Below are 13604 nucleotides of genomic sequence, written 5' to 3'. Positions count from 1 at the left end.
GTGAATTTGTTAGCTTCCTTAAACAATTTCCTAAGTAACAATATGTTGTTCTCAGACTGTTTAATGTGAGGTTCTGTATGTGAAAAGGATTGGTAAGCATTCTTTGTCAGGCAGCAGTATTGTTCTCTTGACACAGCTGAGATCTGTTTGATCTCTTCCATGGTCTTTATGTGCAGATGTTACTAAACCAGAAAGTGTGGAACTCTAAACAACCCTGTAATGTGTTACTATGGGTCAATGAAATGCGTGCATTCTAGATTCCAAACAAAGTGATAAATTCCCAACAAAGAGAAACAACAAATTCAGCATTTATAATCCACCTTTTCAAATCATTTAGAGATTTTGAGTTACTATAAAAAGAAAATAGAAATGATTACTCTAGGTAATCGATTACATCATTTGCTAATCTTGAAAATGCATTTAAAATAAATTTGTTTTAAACAGTCATATTTAGTTAAATATATTTTATAATAACTTAGGATACATGTAATTAAATTATATTTTAGAAACCACAGTTTAGAAAACTATTATAAAGATCAAATGTTCTGTGTTGCACACAACAGGAGGTTAGTTATGTGTTCTTAGCCAAGTGTCATAACCACTGCTAGTTTTTTCTACCTCATTAATCACACCAGACAGTCACTTTTAACTTGCAGGATTGAGTAACCTCTTAGGCTTAGAACACATTTTCTTAATTTGTTATTCAAGTGCTCCTCCTAAAATTTCCAAGAGACAGTGTCTGTAAAGGTTCCAAATAAAAAGTAATATTGTAATGGTTAAATGTCTTTATTGTATCATTGTTCATGTTTCAGTACTGACTCAGTTAGTTTAAAACTAGCTTTTCATCTCAAACATGGATATCTATAACTCAGAAGGAGTCCTCTAAGTTGTATTATTTTTACCATGTATATTTGAATTTGTGTACTGCCAGATGTAGAAGAAAAATGTGTTTTTAAATAAAACACCATTATTGTTTTTCTTTCATTTCAGTAATTGATCTGCTTGAGGCCCTGAACATTACCCGGTCAATTAAAGGAGTGACTAAAGCCAAAGGTCTGGATCCAAGCATTCCTGCCTGGAAGTTCCGTCAGAGGGTACCCCACTTAACTCTTCCAAGGGACTTTTCCTTCTATTTTCTCAGCACCATGCAGGGATCCATTGGCTTCCACTTTGTGGCCCAGCAGACCAAGAACTCAGACGGGACACTCATCTCGTTTGTCTCCCCCACTGCCATGAAAAAAGATGGCCATCCCTTGCTCCAGCTGGTCTCCAGCACTAGGTCCAACCAGCTAAGGCTTGACTACCGTGCTGTCCACAGCATGGATCCCGCGCATATCCTCTTCCCTGGGGGCACCCCTTTCTCCAACAGCAAGTGGGCCCGTGTAGCTCTGAACTTGGAGGCCCACAAGATCTCCCTCTTCGTTGACTGTGAAGAGCCTGTTGTATTTGAAAAGAGCCACGGTGAAGATGTTCTTAGTCTCAGTCTCCCTATTGATCTTGAGATTACATTTGCAAGCATGCCAGGAGACAAGAACAGCAAGTTTGCGGTGAGTTTGTTGATAATATTTTTATTATCTCTAAATGGTTTTGTATGCTGTTTTTTTAATTCAAACAATGCAAGTACTATATTTGTGACTCATGAAAGAATGAGACTAAGTCCGAAAATGTCTATGTAGTCAGTACCTAAATTATTGACTACATAACTGAGAAATAATCTTGTCCTAGAGTTAGTCTTTTGCATTAAACTCTATCCTGATTAAACCTAATATTTGTACATGTGCCACTTCTTCAAATAGAGATCTTCTTGTTTAACAAAAGGGAAATGAAGGCTATTTGACTTTGGTTATGATCATATTAGTAGGTAACAATACTCCTATTTTCTGTTTCCTATTTCTGAGTTGTTTTCTGATTCATTTAAACAAATCCTTGTCCTTTGAGCCTCCTCCTGTGTCTAGTGCTGTTACATTTGTTATTCTAATCTCCTTACAAAGACAGTAACTGGAACATCATCAAGGAGGTGGTGCAGAAAACACTAGAAAACCTCTAAAGGAATTCAAGATGGACCTGCTCAATTTTGGAATGAAAACACACTACAATGCGCGTTGCATAGATGTGCAGGAAGACAATTTTAAGCAGATCAAGAAAATAGCTTTTGTTTTGAATCTAAAGAATGCGATAAAGAGATACTGTATTTTGCTGTTTTGAAAAGGATGGAATGATAAATGACAGGAGATGCATCTAGTAATAACTATTTAAGTGAGAAAACAAAGAAAGCAATAGTTTTAAGAAACCAAAACTTTTATCTTTGTTAAATATTTTTCCTTTCCTCCACATCATATTTATCACTTTTTTGATAATAGTTTTGTACCCAATTATCAGCAATCTGTAGTGGTTTCACGGGTCGAAAAATGGTTTTGTATTTGTATTATATTTGTTATCTTAAATGTTGTTTATATACAGTATGTATAACATGTATATTTAATAAAGACTTAAAAAATAAAGACAGTTAATAGATTATATAGAATTGTACATGTAGATGGTAATCTCATACTAACTAGCAAAACAACACAAAGTTTCTGCTGTGAAGTTTATTCCAGTTGTGTGAAATTAATCTCAGTCTGTTTATTTGCTGTTGCCACACTGATACAGCTCCCCACTCTGACCTCTGCTTAGAATAGTACTGGATAAGAATGAAATATTTCCATATTTTAATGTGATTTTCGAGCTGAACCAATGGATGAGAGTATTTTACTGTGCGTTGTTTTGTGTGTTCAGGTGTGTAGTTATGTAGGGAGAAGATTAAAGACCATTTAGCACAGTCTATCCAACTGTTTAGCTGACGTATAAAACTTCTTAGTTCTGAGGAAAAAAACTCCTAAAAACATCTAAAAATCTAAAAACATAAATCTATAGATAATCATTAACATGTTTGTTGCATTAAAGTGTAGTGTTAAGAATCTTTTATGAATACCATCAGATTTGACAGATTTACAAATCAACAGTTTCATAGTGTTAATTAATTTGTCTTTGTGACTCTGTTCTCTCTTTTCTGTTCTCAGGGTTATTGGCAAACGGCAGAAGTATCCACCAGTGGCTTCCTTAGACGCCCATGGCACTGTGAAAACCTTTCAGGTACTGTGTGTAAAACGCCCTGTTAATTCTCAGTCTAATCACTGGAAAATGACTCACTTTATTTAAAGGCAAGGTGTTGCAACTGAATACAGTATTTCATACTTTTTTATATTAGGGGTGTATATGTGTGACTCTTTTAGGCAGAGGTCCCCAAGAGGGCCAGTGTGTTACAGGTCCCTTTAAAGCAACGGCACCTGAAGAGCTGGGAAAATTAAAAGGGAACTGCAGTCCCAATTTCTCAGATCAGTTATTAAATCTGTGTAACAAAATAAATTCATTGACATTATAAAAAAATGACAAATTATTAAGCAAAAAATCATGAATTTTGTGAAAGCACTGTAAGATGCCATGTTGTCGCAAACTCACATTCCAGTTCCCACAAGTTGCGGCCTTTCCTGTTCACTGGTCACCATAATGACTAATGTCATGTGATGTAAAAGCGGATAAATACCGGCTGTGCAGCAGACATTTAACCGCAGGAATGTTCGAACATGATCTGAATGAAGAGTTAACAAGTAAGTAGTATTTGTTGGCAAAACTGTCTCGAAATCAAAAAACAATATTTCTGTTGGGTTAAAAGAGATGTATTCACAAACCTGTTTGTTTAATGTCATACAGCCACCACACGGACCTTTTGTTGCCTCGTTCTGAATCACACAATATGGTGCTGCGCATACTTGGAAATTTTGTTTATTTTGACATGTAACTTAGAGGTTTTACAAGTTACTGTGTACATTTTACTTTCATTGTGGTTTGAAATGCACACATCAATGCTGATTCTTTCTTATTCTGAAATATGAAAATGGTGTTGCAGTTCCCCTTTAACTTACTGCAGTTAAGCTAATAATGACCTGATTAGATCATTATGATCCCTGCTGGACTTGAAATCTGTTGATACACCAACCCTCCTTGATCAGAGTTGTGGACAATGATTTTTTTACACCTACTTTGAGATGCTACTTTTAAAGTCGCCATTTAAAATGACATTATTATTACAGGTTATCCTTAAAGGGCTCCTATACATCTGCAAATGTAACATTAAATATCTTTAGATTGTTAATAGTATCCCAAATGATTGAATTGTTTTCCAAAAACTTGCATTCCTGGTAGCAGCTATAAATGATATGTGATTTGAAAGTGTCAGTTTAGCCAGTGTCAATGTCCGGTTATTGTGGAGGCTATGAGCCCTTGGTCTTTCTGACAGGACCAAATCACAATGAAACTTAGCATTTACGTGACAGTCTGTTGAGCAGTATAAGACGAAAAAAGCAAATCAAACTGTTGTTTTATTCATCTGTTGTTCAAGATTGTTCATTGTTTATGATTGTTCAATGAGAATGAATATTTTTTATAAGTGACTGTATAACTATATTGGGTAGGTCTGCGCTAAACTGTAAGTCAGAAGGCCTCATCTTACAACATGGATTGATTCTTTCAGGAAAAGCAATTGTGTTTTGCCTGTGAATTGGCAGGGTCTTGTTTCCATTTGTGAATCATTTAAAATAGCCCATCAGATTGATTGTATTATATTAAATTATTTGTGAATCTTGCAATATTCATATGATAAATGCACATGAACCCTTGAAGAAACTCAACCTGAAAGACACACAAAGGGATAATGAAATAGTGTATTACTACCAAATGCAGCTGTTGTTTATCAAAATTGTATACTCTAAGCATCCAATGTATCCAGTTTGTACTCTTTGGAAGACGTATAATAAAAAGTCCTGAAAATCAAAGCACTGTAGCATAAATCTAGCATACATAACATAAGTATAAACAAACTGACTTTGAAGATTCAAGAGTACACTAAAATAATTAATTAAAATGTGTGGTAGATATTAATTCTTTAAGTGGTGTTCAGAAATGTTGTCATTTGCTGAGTCTTCAGTGGATTTCATTAATTAGGAATGGTGAAATGGTGAGTGGTGAACCTAGGTCTTAACATTCTGTATCTTGATCTCAGTATCACACAGACATCCACAGATTTCTAAAACTGCAGTAATAGAATCTGGAAGTATTATCTTCATGTGTCGTCAGTGTAGTAGTGAAACTCATTCTTATTCAACTTACTCCACCATAGTGAGTAAGAGACAAGAGACAACATGTTTGTGTTTTAAATAAACCATATATGTACACATAATACTGATATATTATTGTCCCTATACCATTTTATATTAATTTAGTTTATCATCAGAACTCACACACAAGACTTCTAAAAATCCATCTTGAAACAAAGGTTATCTTACATTTACAGATGAATAGTTTGTTCTACGGTGAATGTGTCTATTGTACTGTATATACTTTATATGGAGTTAGCTTTTCATAAACTGTGTAAAGAGCACATGAAATACTGCTTTTTTTAAGAATCTACATTTGTTTTTTTTGCAAGAAACAGGATTCTCAAATTTCGTATAAATTATCAAACATTCAGTTCTAAAATGCTTTGGGGTTATGTAATCTTTTCTTTTTTTTCAGTAATTATTGTTTCCAAATGTTGAGCATTTTACTTTTCACATGACTACGCACTGAACTTCATGTTGCTTTAAAATAATTAACGTTCATGTGAGCAAAAATAACAATTGCCTTAATCTGTAGAAGAGTTATAGATGCTATTGAGAAGGTTTTAGTATTCATCAAGTTCTTAGCAAGCAGCTGGTTTAAGGACCATGTGCCTGTGTAGTTCATAAGGGTTTATTAAGGCATCTGAATGTAGAGGACTTGCAGGGTCCTAACTGACATTTTGTGGCAGTTTTATGTACTAAGCAGATTTATGTGTTTTTATTATGGGGAGTTTATTACCGACTGACAAAACATTCAACAATGATAAATCACTGTGAGGAAAAAAATATTGTAAAAGTGCCTAAAATAGAAAAATGTCATCCTCATACAAAGCTCTAAAGAGTTCACTTCATCTCCATACAGCATTGCAGAAATGTACTGATACAGAAAATCTGTTTAAGGTTATTGAACTGATTTTACTTAGACTTTATATATTAAAGCTGTATTTATAATATTTTATGCTTTTTGTTTTGAGTATTCTATAAAAAAAAGACTTCTGTTCTGTTCAAAATCTGAAGATTTTGAAAATGAAGTAACATTTTTGCTTTTTATTGAAATATACTGCAGAAACCTTGTCTAATGTACAGTAACTATTCCCATTGCACTCAGTATACAAGGGAAAACATTTGTTAGGCCTTTGGAGTTCACAAGACTAACAGCTATTGCACATTCCTGTTTTTGTTTCTTTGAAAGTTTTAGTCTTAAGAAAATCTTCATCATAATTGTATTCACAAAAATGTTTATATTTCTGTTTCTTGTGATATTAATGTCAAGCCAAATGAGCGTAGCTCATTTGTTGAAAACATTCTCCTGTGTATTATATACTGTAAATATGCAGGAATCATAGTACTGTATATGCTTTGAATTATGATTTACTTAAGAAAAAAAATAAAAACTGTTGTGAAGGATACATACACATATTTCTAAAATAATTAAAACAAATCAAATCTCCTTTAAAACACAAACACAACATGCTGTAGGAAAGCCAATTTGTATGCTGTGAAGTAATTTATAAAAGAAGTTTGTTCCAGAAGTACAAGACTGTTTTGTATCTTTTTGATCAAAAGTCACACACTTATTAGCTGGTCTGTGGCATGTTAATGAACTAATTTAATTGTGAAACTTTTGTTCCACTTTCAAGTTGACAAATGTTTGGATTAGTTATCCAAAGAGATATGTAAGATATGAAGTTTTACTTTGAGCAGGGGTTACATTTTGGTAGATCTACAAGAAACCTATTTACAGCTGATCAGTAGACTAATCAAATTCCACTTAGTTCCAGCCAGCAAAACTATTGTAAATTAAATGTAAGACTTTTATATAATTACCAGAGCACAGAGTTATAAAATTGTATTGGCTTAGTGTAATGATTGAACTATCTAGCTTATTTAATTGTTTTTTTATGATTTGGCACTGTCGATCACAATGAGCAAATGTCACAGAAAAAGTAGAATGTGCACTAAAGTAGTCAGGATGGTATTTTAAGTGACAATGCCTTTACAATAACCATGCTAGATCGTACAAAAAGTTTGAAAGAGTGACTGGGCAGGAAATTATTTTAATCAAAAGAATAATAATAGCAGAAGTACTAATACTGCTATTAGTACTGGTATCATATGTCTGGCATGTGCCAGCAGCTTTCTACATGATAATTAAGAAGTAGAACTGAACATATTCTCAACCATTTAAACTATAGGCTGCAATTCAGGTGCCACTTTAAGAATACTTGAAATACCTGAGACTCACCTAATCGCCTGGATAAATTTCATATCGGGCAGTTTCTGTAAGTTCAAAATTTTCACTGTACACTATGGTAATGATCTGAGCAAAAAAAAAAAACTGTATGTATGTCTGCTTTCCTCTTTATACGGTATATATTCCAAGAACTGAGACAGTATAAAAGATCACATAAGAACTGAGGGCTTGAATTTAAGTTTTGGGCAGTCTTTTCAGTATATCTGTTTAAAAATCCAGCTGTTAGAATTATCAAACAAAAGCTACCCTTTTATGAGAATCCCTGGACATTCCATATGTATGATGTGGTGATATAGCTGGGAACACAAGTAAAGCCAATTATAATTCTTTTGTTACACAGATTGAATAAAATCCAGCCGTTCCAGAAGAAGACTCATAAGAAACATTTTTAAAAAGTGAATTGTGTTTTCTAATGTTTTCTCTTGGTATTAAAAACATGTCACGGTGGCTGTAAATGGGTTTTTGGATACAGACACTAAACTGAGTGAAGGGTTTTGCTGCCATCCTGAAATACTTACTGCAGCCTTCAATGTGTAGTTCATCCATTTTTTCCTAAAATGTTTAATGATTTTCTTTATATCCAGCATCACAATGTTTTTCTTCTTGATAAGTACCTTTTAATAAAAGCACTACAGGAACATGCCAGTCGTTTCTCCTGTCAGTGGGTGGACTGTTTGTTCCTTGCAGGGTAATTATAGTGTCAGGGATATAGAGGAGAGAAAGATCCAGAGCTCTCCTATTAAGTAGAGTTCTGTATTGAGAATCTTTATGCAGCAAATTAGCAAGATGCCACATTGTTAAGCACAGTTTTTGGGAACTGGCATAAATTGATTGCCGTTTTGTTTTGGTTTGGGGGACTTCAATTATACAATTGTGCATTGAAACCCTGAAATTAATCAGTTGAACGCTAGGATACTGTAGTATATTTGTTTAGATATCCTAATCAGTGTCTTGTAGGTGCTTTGAGATTTTTAAATCTTTTTCAAATTTCACATTTTATTCTGTCCCATATGGTGTTGCGTGTTAAGTTTGGGCTAAGTCTGGTTTCATCTTCCTTGCTAAGCTTAACAAAAATCCATTAAATTGGAAACATTGTCATATCTGACCATGCCCCAGTATACTGTATATACAGAAACTCTCTCCCTCTACCTGGTGGAGCACTGCCTACACCTAGGAGATCAAGTATTTCAGTCCTATCAGACCATGAATTCACAGTTACTAAGCGATCAGTTTAATGTTTGTGTTCAAACTAACGACATAGGGAAATGAAATCCAAGCATAGTCTTGGAAGGTGCTTAAGGCTACATGAGGGGAATGAGCATTTCTTGTACAGCCAAAAAAATATTCTTGAGCAGCCACTGAAGTTAGAATGCCAGGCCCTGGATTGAGAAATGCCATTCTACAAGAACAGATCAGAAAAAATATAGAAGCAATTAACAGAAGCTTACTCATTCCTGAATGCATTAAGTGCAACAAAAAAAAAAGCAAATGCTAAAGTAAATATATAAACAGGCCAATGAATGAATCTGGCCAAATTATACAGGGACTGGAAACCTATGTACAGTGTGGCTACCAGGGAGCACCAAAACAATCATGAGCTAGAAACCCAAATTATGTTTTTTACATCTCCAGGTCTTCTTGGATAAGTACCAACATTGCACACTGGCTTGGTACAACTTTTGCCCATTCATCTTGGCAGACTTGCTCCAGCTCTCTTGGGTTGCTTGAGGATCCGGTTCTCCCGTGTGATTTTAGGTTTCAAAGCAGGACTTTGACTGGAACACCATTTGTAATCTCAGGCCACTCGAGTGCAGTTTTGGCCTTATGCCTTGAGCTTTTATCCTGCTGACAGGTTTAGATCCTTCAGGACCTTTTAGTCCTCCTCTAAGATTTGCTTGTACTTTGCTACATCTACAGTACAGTATGTTCCCATCAGTCTTGACAAGCTTCCCTGCCAATGACAATCAGAATTGTAACATAATGTTGACACCACCATGCTTGACAGTAGTTTTGTAGGTAGGAAATATTTATACTAATGGTAATTTCAACTATTTTATTTCAACCATGGTTATGTTCTAGCAATATTCAGACTGTAATAAATATGTGTCCCAAGGAAATACAGTAGTAGCAGGAGGTAGTGGCAGTATTTAAACGGTTTTATAATACACTCGCCAAAATCCTTTTTTTCTTTACTTGATCTTAAATTAGTTTTAGTTTTTGCTGTGAACTATGGTATGCTGTTGCAAAAGCAGTAGAATTTTTATTTATCTTGTGCATGCAAAGGGTTAGAGAACATTCTGGTAAAGGACTTGTATTTGGTTAAACTGCTACTCAGATTGCTGAAGAAATCCCAACCCAAATGTTAACCAAAAGGAGTGAGCAAAATTGAAATGTGCAGTCTTTAAATTGTCATTGGTTCTACAGTATGCATCCTGCAGACTTTCCTACAATTCTTATCATGTCTATAGTTGCAGTTTTTGAAAATTAATCGGTAAGCAGCTTGTGACTTGTGACATTCATAAAGCTTTTTGCTCTTCTGATCAACAGACCCCAGGCTAGAGAATCCCTTTGTAAGAGATCCTAATGTGTACCCAGAAGACCAGCCTGATTTTGTAAACTATCAGCAGCAACAAAGTGATCCTGGGCCACCAGCTGCTTTGCAGAGTCACCTGCTTCAGCCAGAAAATCAAGAAAAGCGGATGAGGAGGTTGGAGCAAACAGTGGAGAGTCTTAGCATGATGCTTGATATGGTTAAAGCTCAGGTATGTGGTGGTATGTCTCAGAGAAATGTGAAAACAAGCAGCTTATTGCAGCTACTGTACCTGCATCTTTACTTTTAATAATTTAGACTCAGGATTGCAGAACCTAGATTTTTATGTATATCAGAATGCATATCAAGTGTTGAAATGAATGAAGGATAAGCCAAGATTATACAATGCAATTGAAACACAATTTAAAGTCTTGTTCAAAGTTATGGTTACCACATTATGAAAATGACTGCTGTTTTGGAGGAAGATGAACAGACAATGATAAGGTTAATTGGTTAATTGACAGTATAAAAAAGCTTAATGAAATATCTAATTTGGACTTTCCTTTATGTTGAAGGAAGTAAATCTTTTAAGTCTTTAATATAAAAAAGGAGTCTTAATAAAAGGATTTAAAACCCCATAAAGCTTGAGTCACCCCAGAGCATTTCCTAATTATATTATCAATTATTAAACAAGGATTTAAATCCTCACATGGAAATTAAACAGATGTGCACTTACAGCTAAAAACAGCAAGCTTTTATGCAAAGGGTTATAAATTGCTGTACAAAAGTCTCGGGGAAGCAAAATCAACTTTGTGAGTTTTGCTTTACAGTCAAGCAATTTGTATTTGTGATCATGAGATTAGTATGGGTGGTGAGAACATTATAATATTTATTTTAGTAACTCCATGCAAACATTTGATAACATTAGAACAAAAGCATGCTTTGTTTCTAACCCTGTGATTTCAAGTGAGCATAAAGTAGGTAATGGAAGAATTTCACTTTAAATTTCAGAGTGTAAATGTCAGCATTTTTTGCATATTGCTTTGCAGCAATAACTGTATGAAGTCTGTGACTCATTGTGCTCACCAAACTTTTTGAGTGATCTTTGCTGCAGCCTTTGGGTTATTACCTGTTTGTGGGATGTTTTCACTTCAGTGTTTTAAAAATTTTGAGTTTTGAGTCTTCACATGGAAATCAAACAGATGTGGATTTATGGATAAAAACTGGAAGCTTTTTCACAAAGGATTATAAAGTGCTATACAAAAGTATTGGTGAAGCAAAGTCAGATTTGTGATTTTTGCTTTAAAGACTAGCAATTTTTATTTGTGATAATGAGGAATGTTTAATGGAATTTAAATTTGGAGATTGGCTTAGCCAGTCTAAGATTTTCCACATTTTGATCCTAATGAACTCCTTGGTTGAATTGGCCATATGTTTTGGGTTGTGCTGTTTTCTACCAAATGAACAACATGGGGTGAATGAACTATTCCTGCTTGTAACCATTCTTAATTTTTTTTTATGGCAGCATCTTTCTGCTGTCTCTATCTTCTGTGAACTGCTGATTTTGATACCTTCAGTCCTGAACTCAGGAGGCTGTTTGTGATTTCACTGAGATTTGTTTTAAGGATTTCCTTGACAGTTCTGATAATGTGTCTATCATCAACTACAGATGTTTTTCTTGGCCAACCAGTCTTGGCTGATTGATAACTATGCCTGTGGTTTCTTTCATCTGCAGTATATACCAAACTGTTGATTGTGGTATGACTAATTTATGTGCTATGGATCTGATTTTGTAAAGATTTTATTTCGGCTTCAAATTTGCATGCTTTTGCTTTTCATTTTGCCTTTTGACTACAAACTCTGAACACTGAAGGAAAAAACAAGACTTGTTGACAGGTTTCTTACAGTTCTTTTCTGAGTGCCTCATCCACTAACAAGAGGCACCTACTGTATCCACCAATTCTCCCAGCATGTTTCCTCCGTCAAAATATAGACAACTGATAGTTCTGGAGGTGGCTGTAGGTTCCTCTCTAGCTGTAGGAACAAGCTACTCGGTCAAATTGCTGAATTCTTGCAATAATTCTGCCAAAGGCTTAATAAAATCTTAGAATTAAAAAAAGCACTTGCAACCAAACAAGCAAGGTAGCCTCCTCTTCTACAGTACATTTTGCGTATTCTGACAAATTGCAACTTTCAGCAAAAAAAAATTACAGTTGCCACCTGCCTTGGCATGCTGGGGTAATAATTGAAGATCATTTTGCCAAGGATTACTCTTTTACATGCTCGATTTATTTTTGTTATTTCTCTTGATGAAGAATGCTGACCTGTTGTCTCGAGTGGCTTTCCTGGAGTCCTGTGAGTGTCGGCGCCTGACATGTTCCTGGGAGGGAAGAGAGATCGAGGAGGGAGCCCACTGGGAGAAGGACCAGCATGTTAGCTGTGTCTGCGTGAAGGGAGAAGTTCAGTGCACAGTAACAGATGGTGAGTTATAAGTCAGGTTCTTCCAGCAAAATAAGATTTCAAATGAACTATATCTGTCTTTACATTTCTAGTCATCAAACACGCATCCCATCGACTTAGCATACTCTTTTTCTTGCTGAAAAAAAGGGTTTGAAAACAGACCTCAAGTTTTTGATTGTCTTCAGAGTTAAGATAACCATAAATAAACGTAACTAAGATTAACTTAGTTGTTACAGGATACATTCAGTTTTAAGGTAAGCATCAAAATGTGAACAAAGATATCTTAAATTGATCAGCCGCTACGATCAGACTGGCAAGGAAAGACAATGTTAAACGGAGCAAATTTAACACAGATGAACATTGAAATGTGTAATAGAAGGAATTTTGCTAATATCCCAGGTATAATGATGGCTTATCTAATCAGTTAAGTATAACTAAGCTGTGTGGAGTTTAGAGGGATCCACAACTTTTGAGACTAGATTTTCTAGAGGATGACCTATAGTTCATGTGGTACAGTATACATCAAAAGGAGATCCAAAGTAAAAAAGATTTAGCTGGACATGGAAAAAGAGAGATTGGACAGAGCGAGTTGCAGCTTTACAGTTTATTTTCATCACTGGATTCTTTCTTGACCAAAACCTTTGTATAGGGCACAGAAGGAACCTAGACTAAATTTCGGGAGAGGTGCTGTATTTATCATATTAGTGGAAGTTTCCAATACTTATGTATTTCACAAGGTCAGCTTCTTATTTGTATCAGTTTAGAGGACTGGTTTATTTGTAGAGGGTGAGGTATTTATGGAAGCTTACTTTCTTTCAAAGAATTATGTCTGCTTCTGACTGTATTATAGTGTTCTGTGTTTGAGAGTGTGTTTACAGTATATGGCTAGATTGCATGTTAAGTGTTGAACTCTAGGTCACGATGCAATTATAAATATTAGTAGTAAAGTTTTCTGCCTGGTCATGACTATTTTTATGCCTGTCCACCACCAAACTGTTAATGGAAAATTAAACTTATTTATTATTATTTAACTTTTATAAATTGCCTGTACTCTGTGATGTCAAAAATAGTTGAAAATATGAAGTCTTAAGCTGGAAAAATATATGACTTATGTAGTTTTTTGTTTTGCCTTTGGTTTAGGTGTCTGCTAGCTCTGTGTCCATTT

General features: G+C 34.9%; 1 protein-coding gene across 1 annotated transcript in view; it reads left to right on the top strand.

Moving 5' to 3' along the window:
* The window catches only part of kcp (kielin cysteine rich BMP regulator), a 103370-nt gene that overhangs the window by 8082 nt on the left and 81684 nt on the right, over positions 1–13604 (top strand). Inside the window, exons 2-5 of the mRNA XM_088645479.1 lie at positions 991–1547; positions 3060–3132; positions 9997–10211; positions 12295–12460. Of these exons, the coding sequence (XP_088501605.1) occupies positions 991–1547; positions 3060–3132; positions 9997–10211; positions 12295–12460 (1011 nt within the window). The remainder of the gene's footprint in view (positions 1–990; positions 1548–3059; positions 3133–9996; positions 10212–12294; positions 12461–13604) is intronic.

Source organism: Lepisosteus platostomus, chromosome 9 (genome assembly GCF_059453375.1).
Source record: "Lepisosteus platostomus isolate fLepPlt1 chromosome 9, fLepPlt1.hap1, whole genome shotgun sequence".
Classification (NCBI taxonomy): Eukaryota; Metazoa; Chordata; class Actinopteri; order Semionotiformes; family Lepisosteidae; genus Lepisosteus; species Lepisosteus platostomus.
The sequence above is the reverse complement of the archived record's forward strand: the minus strand, read 5'-3'. Positions and strand labels throughout refer to the sequence as shown.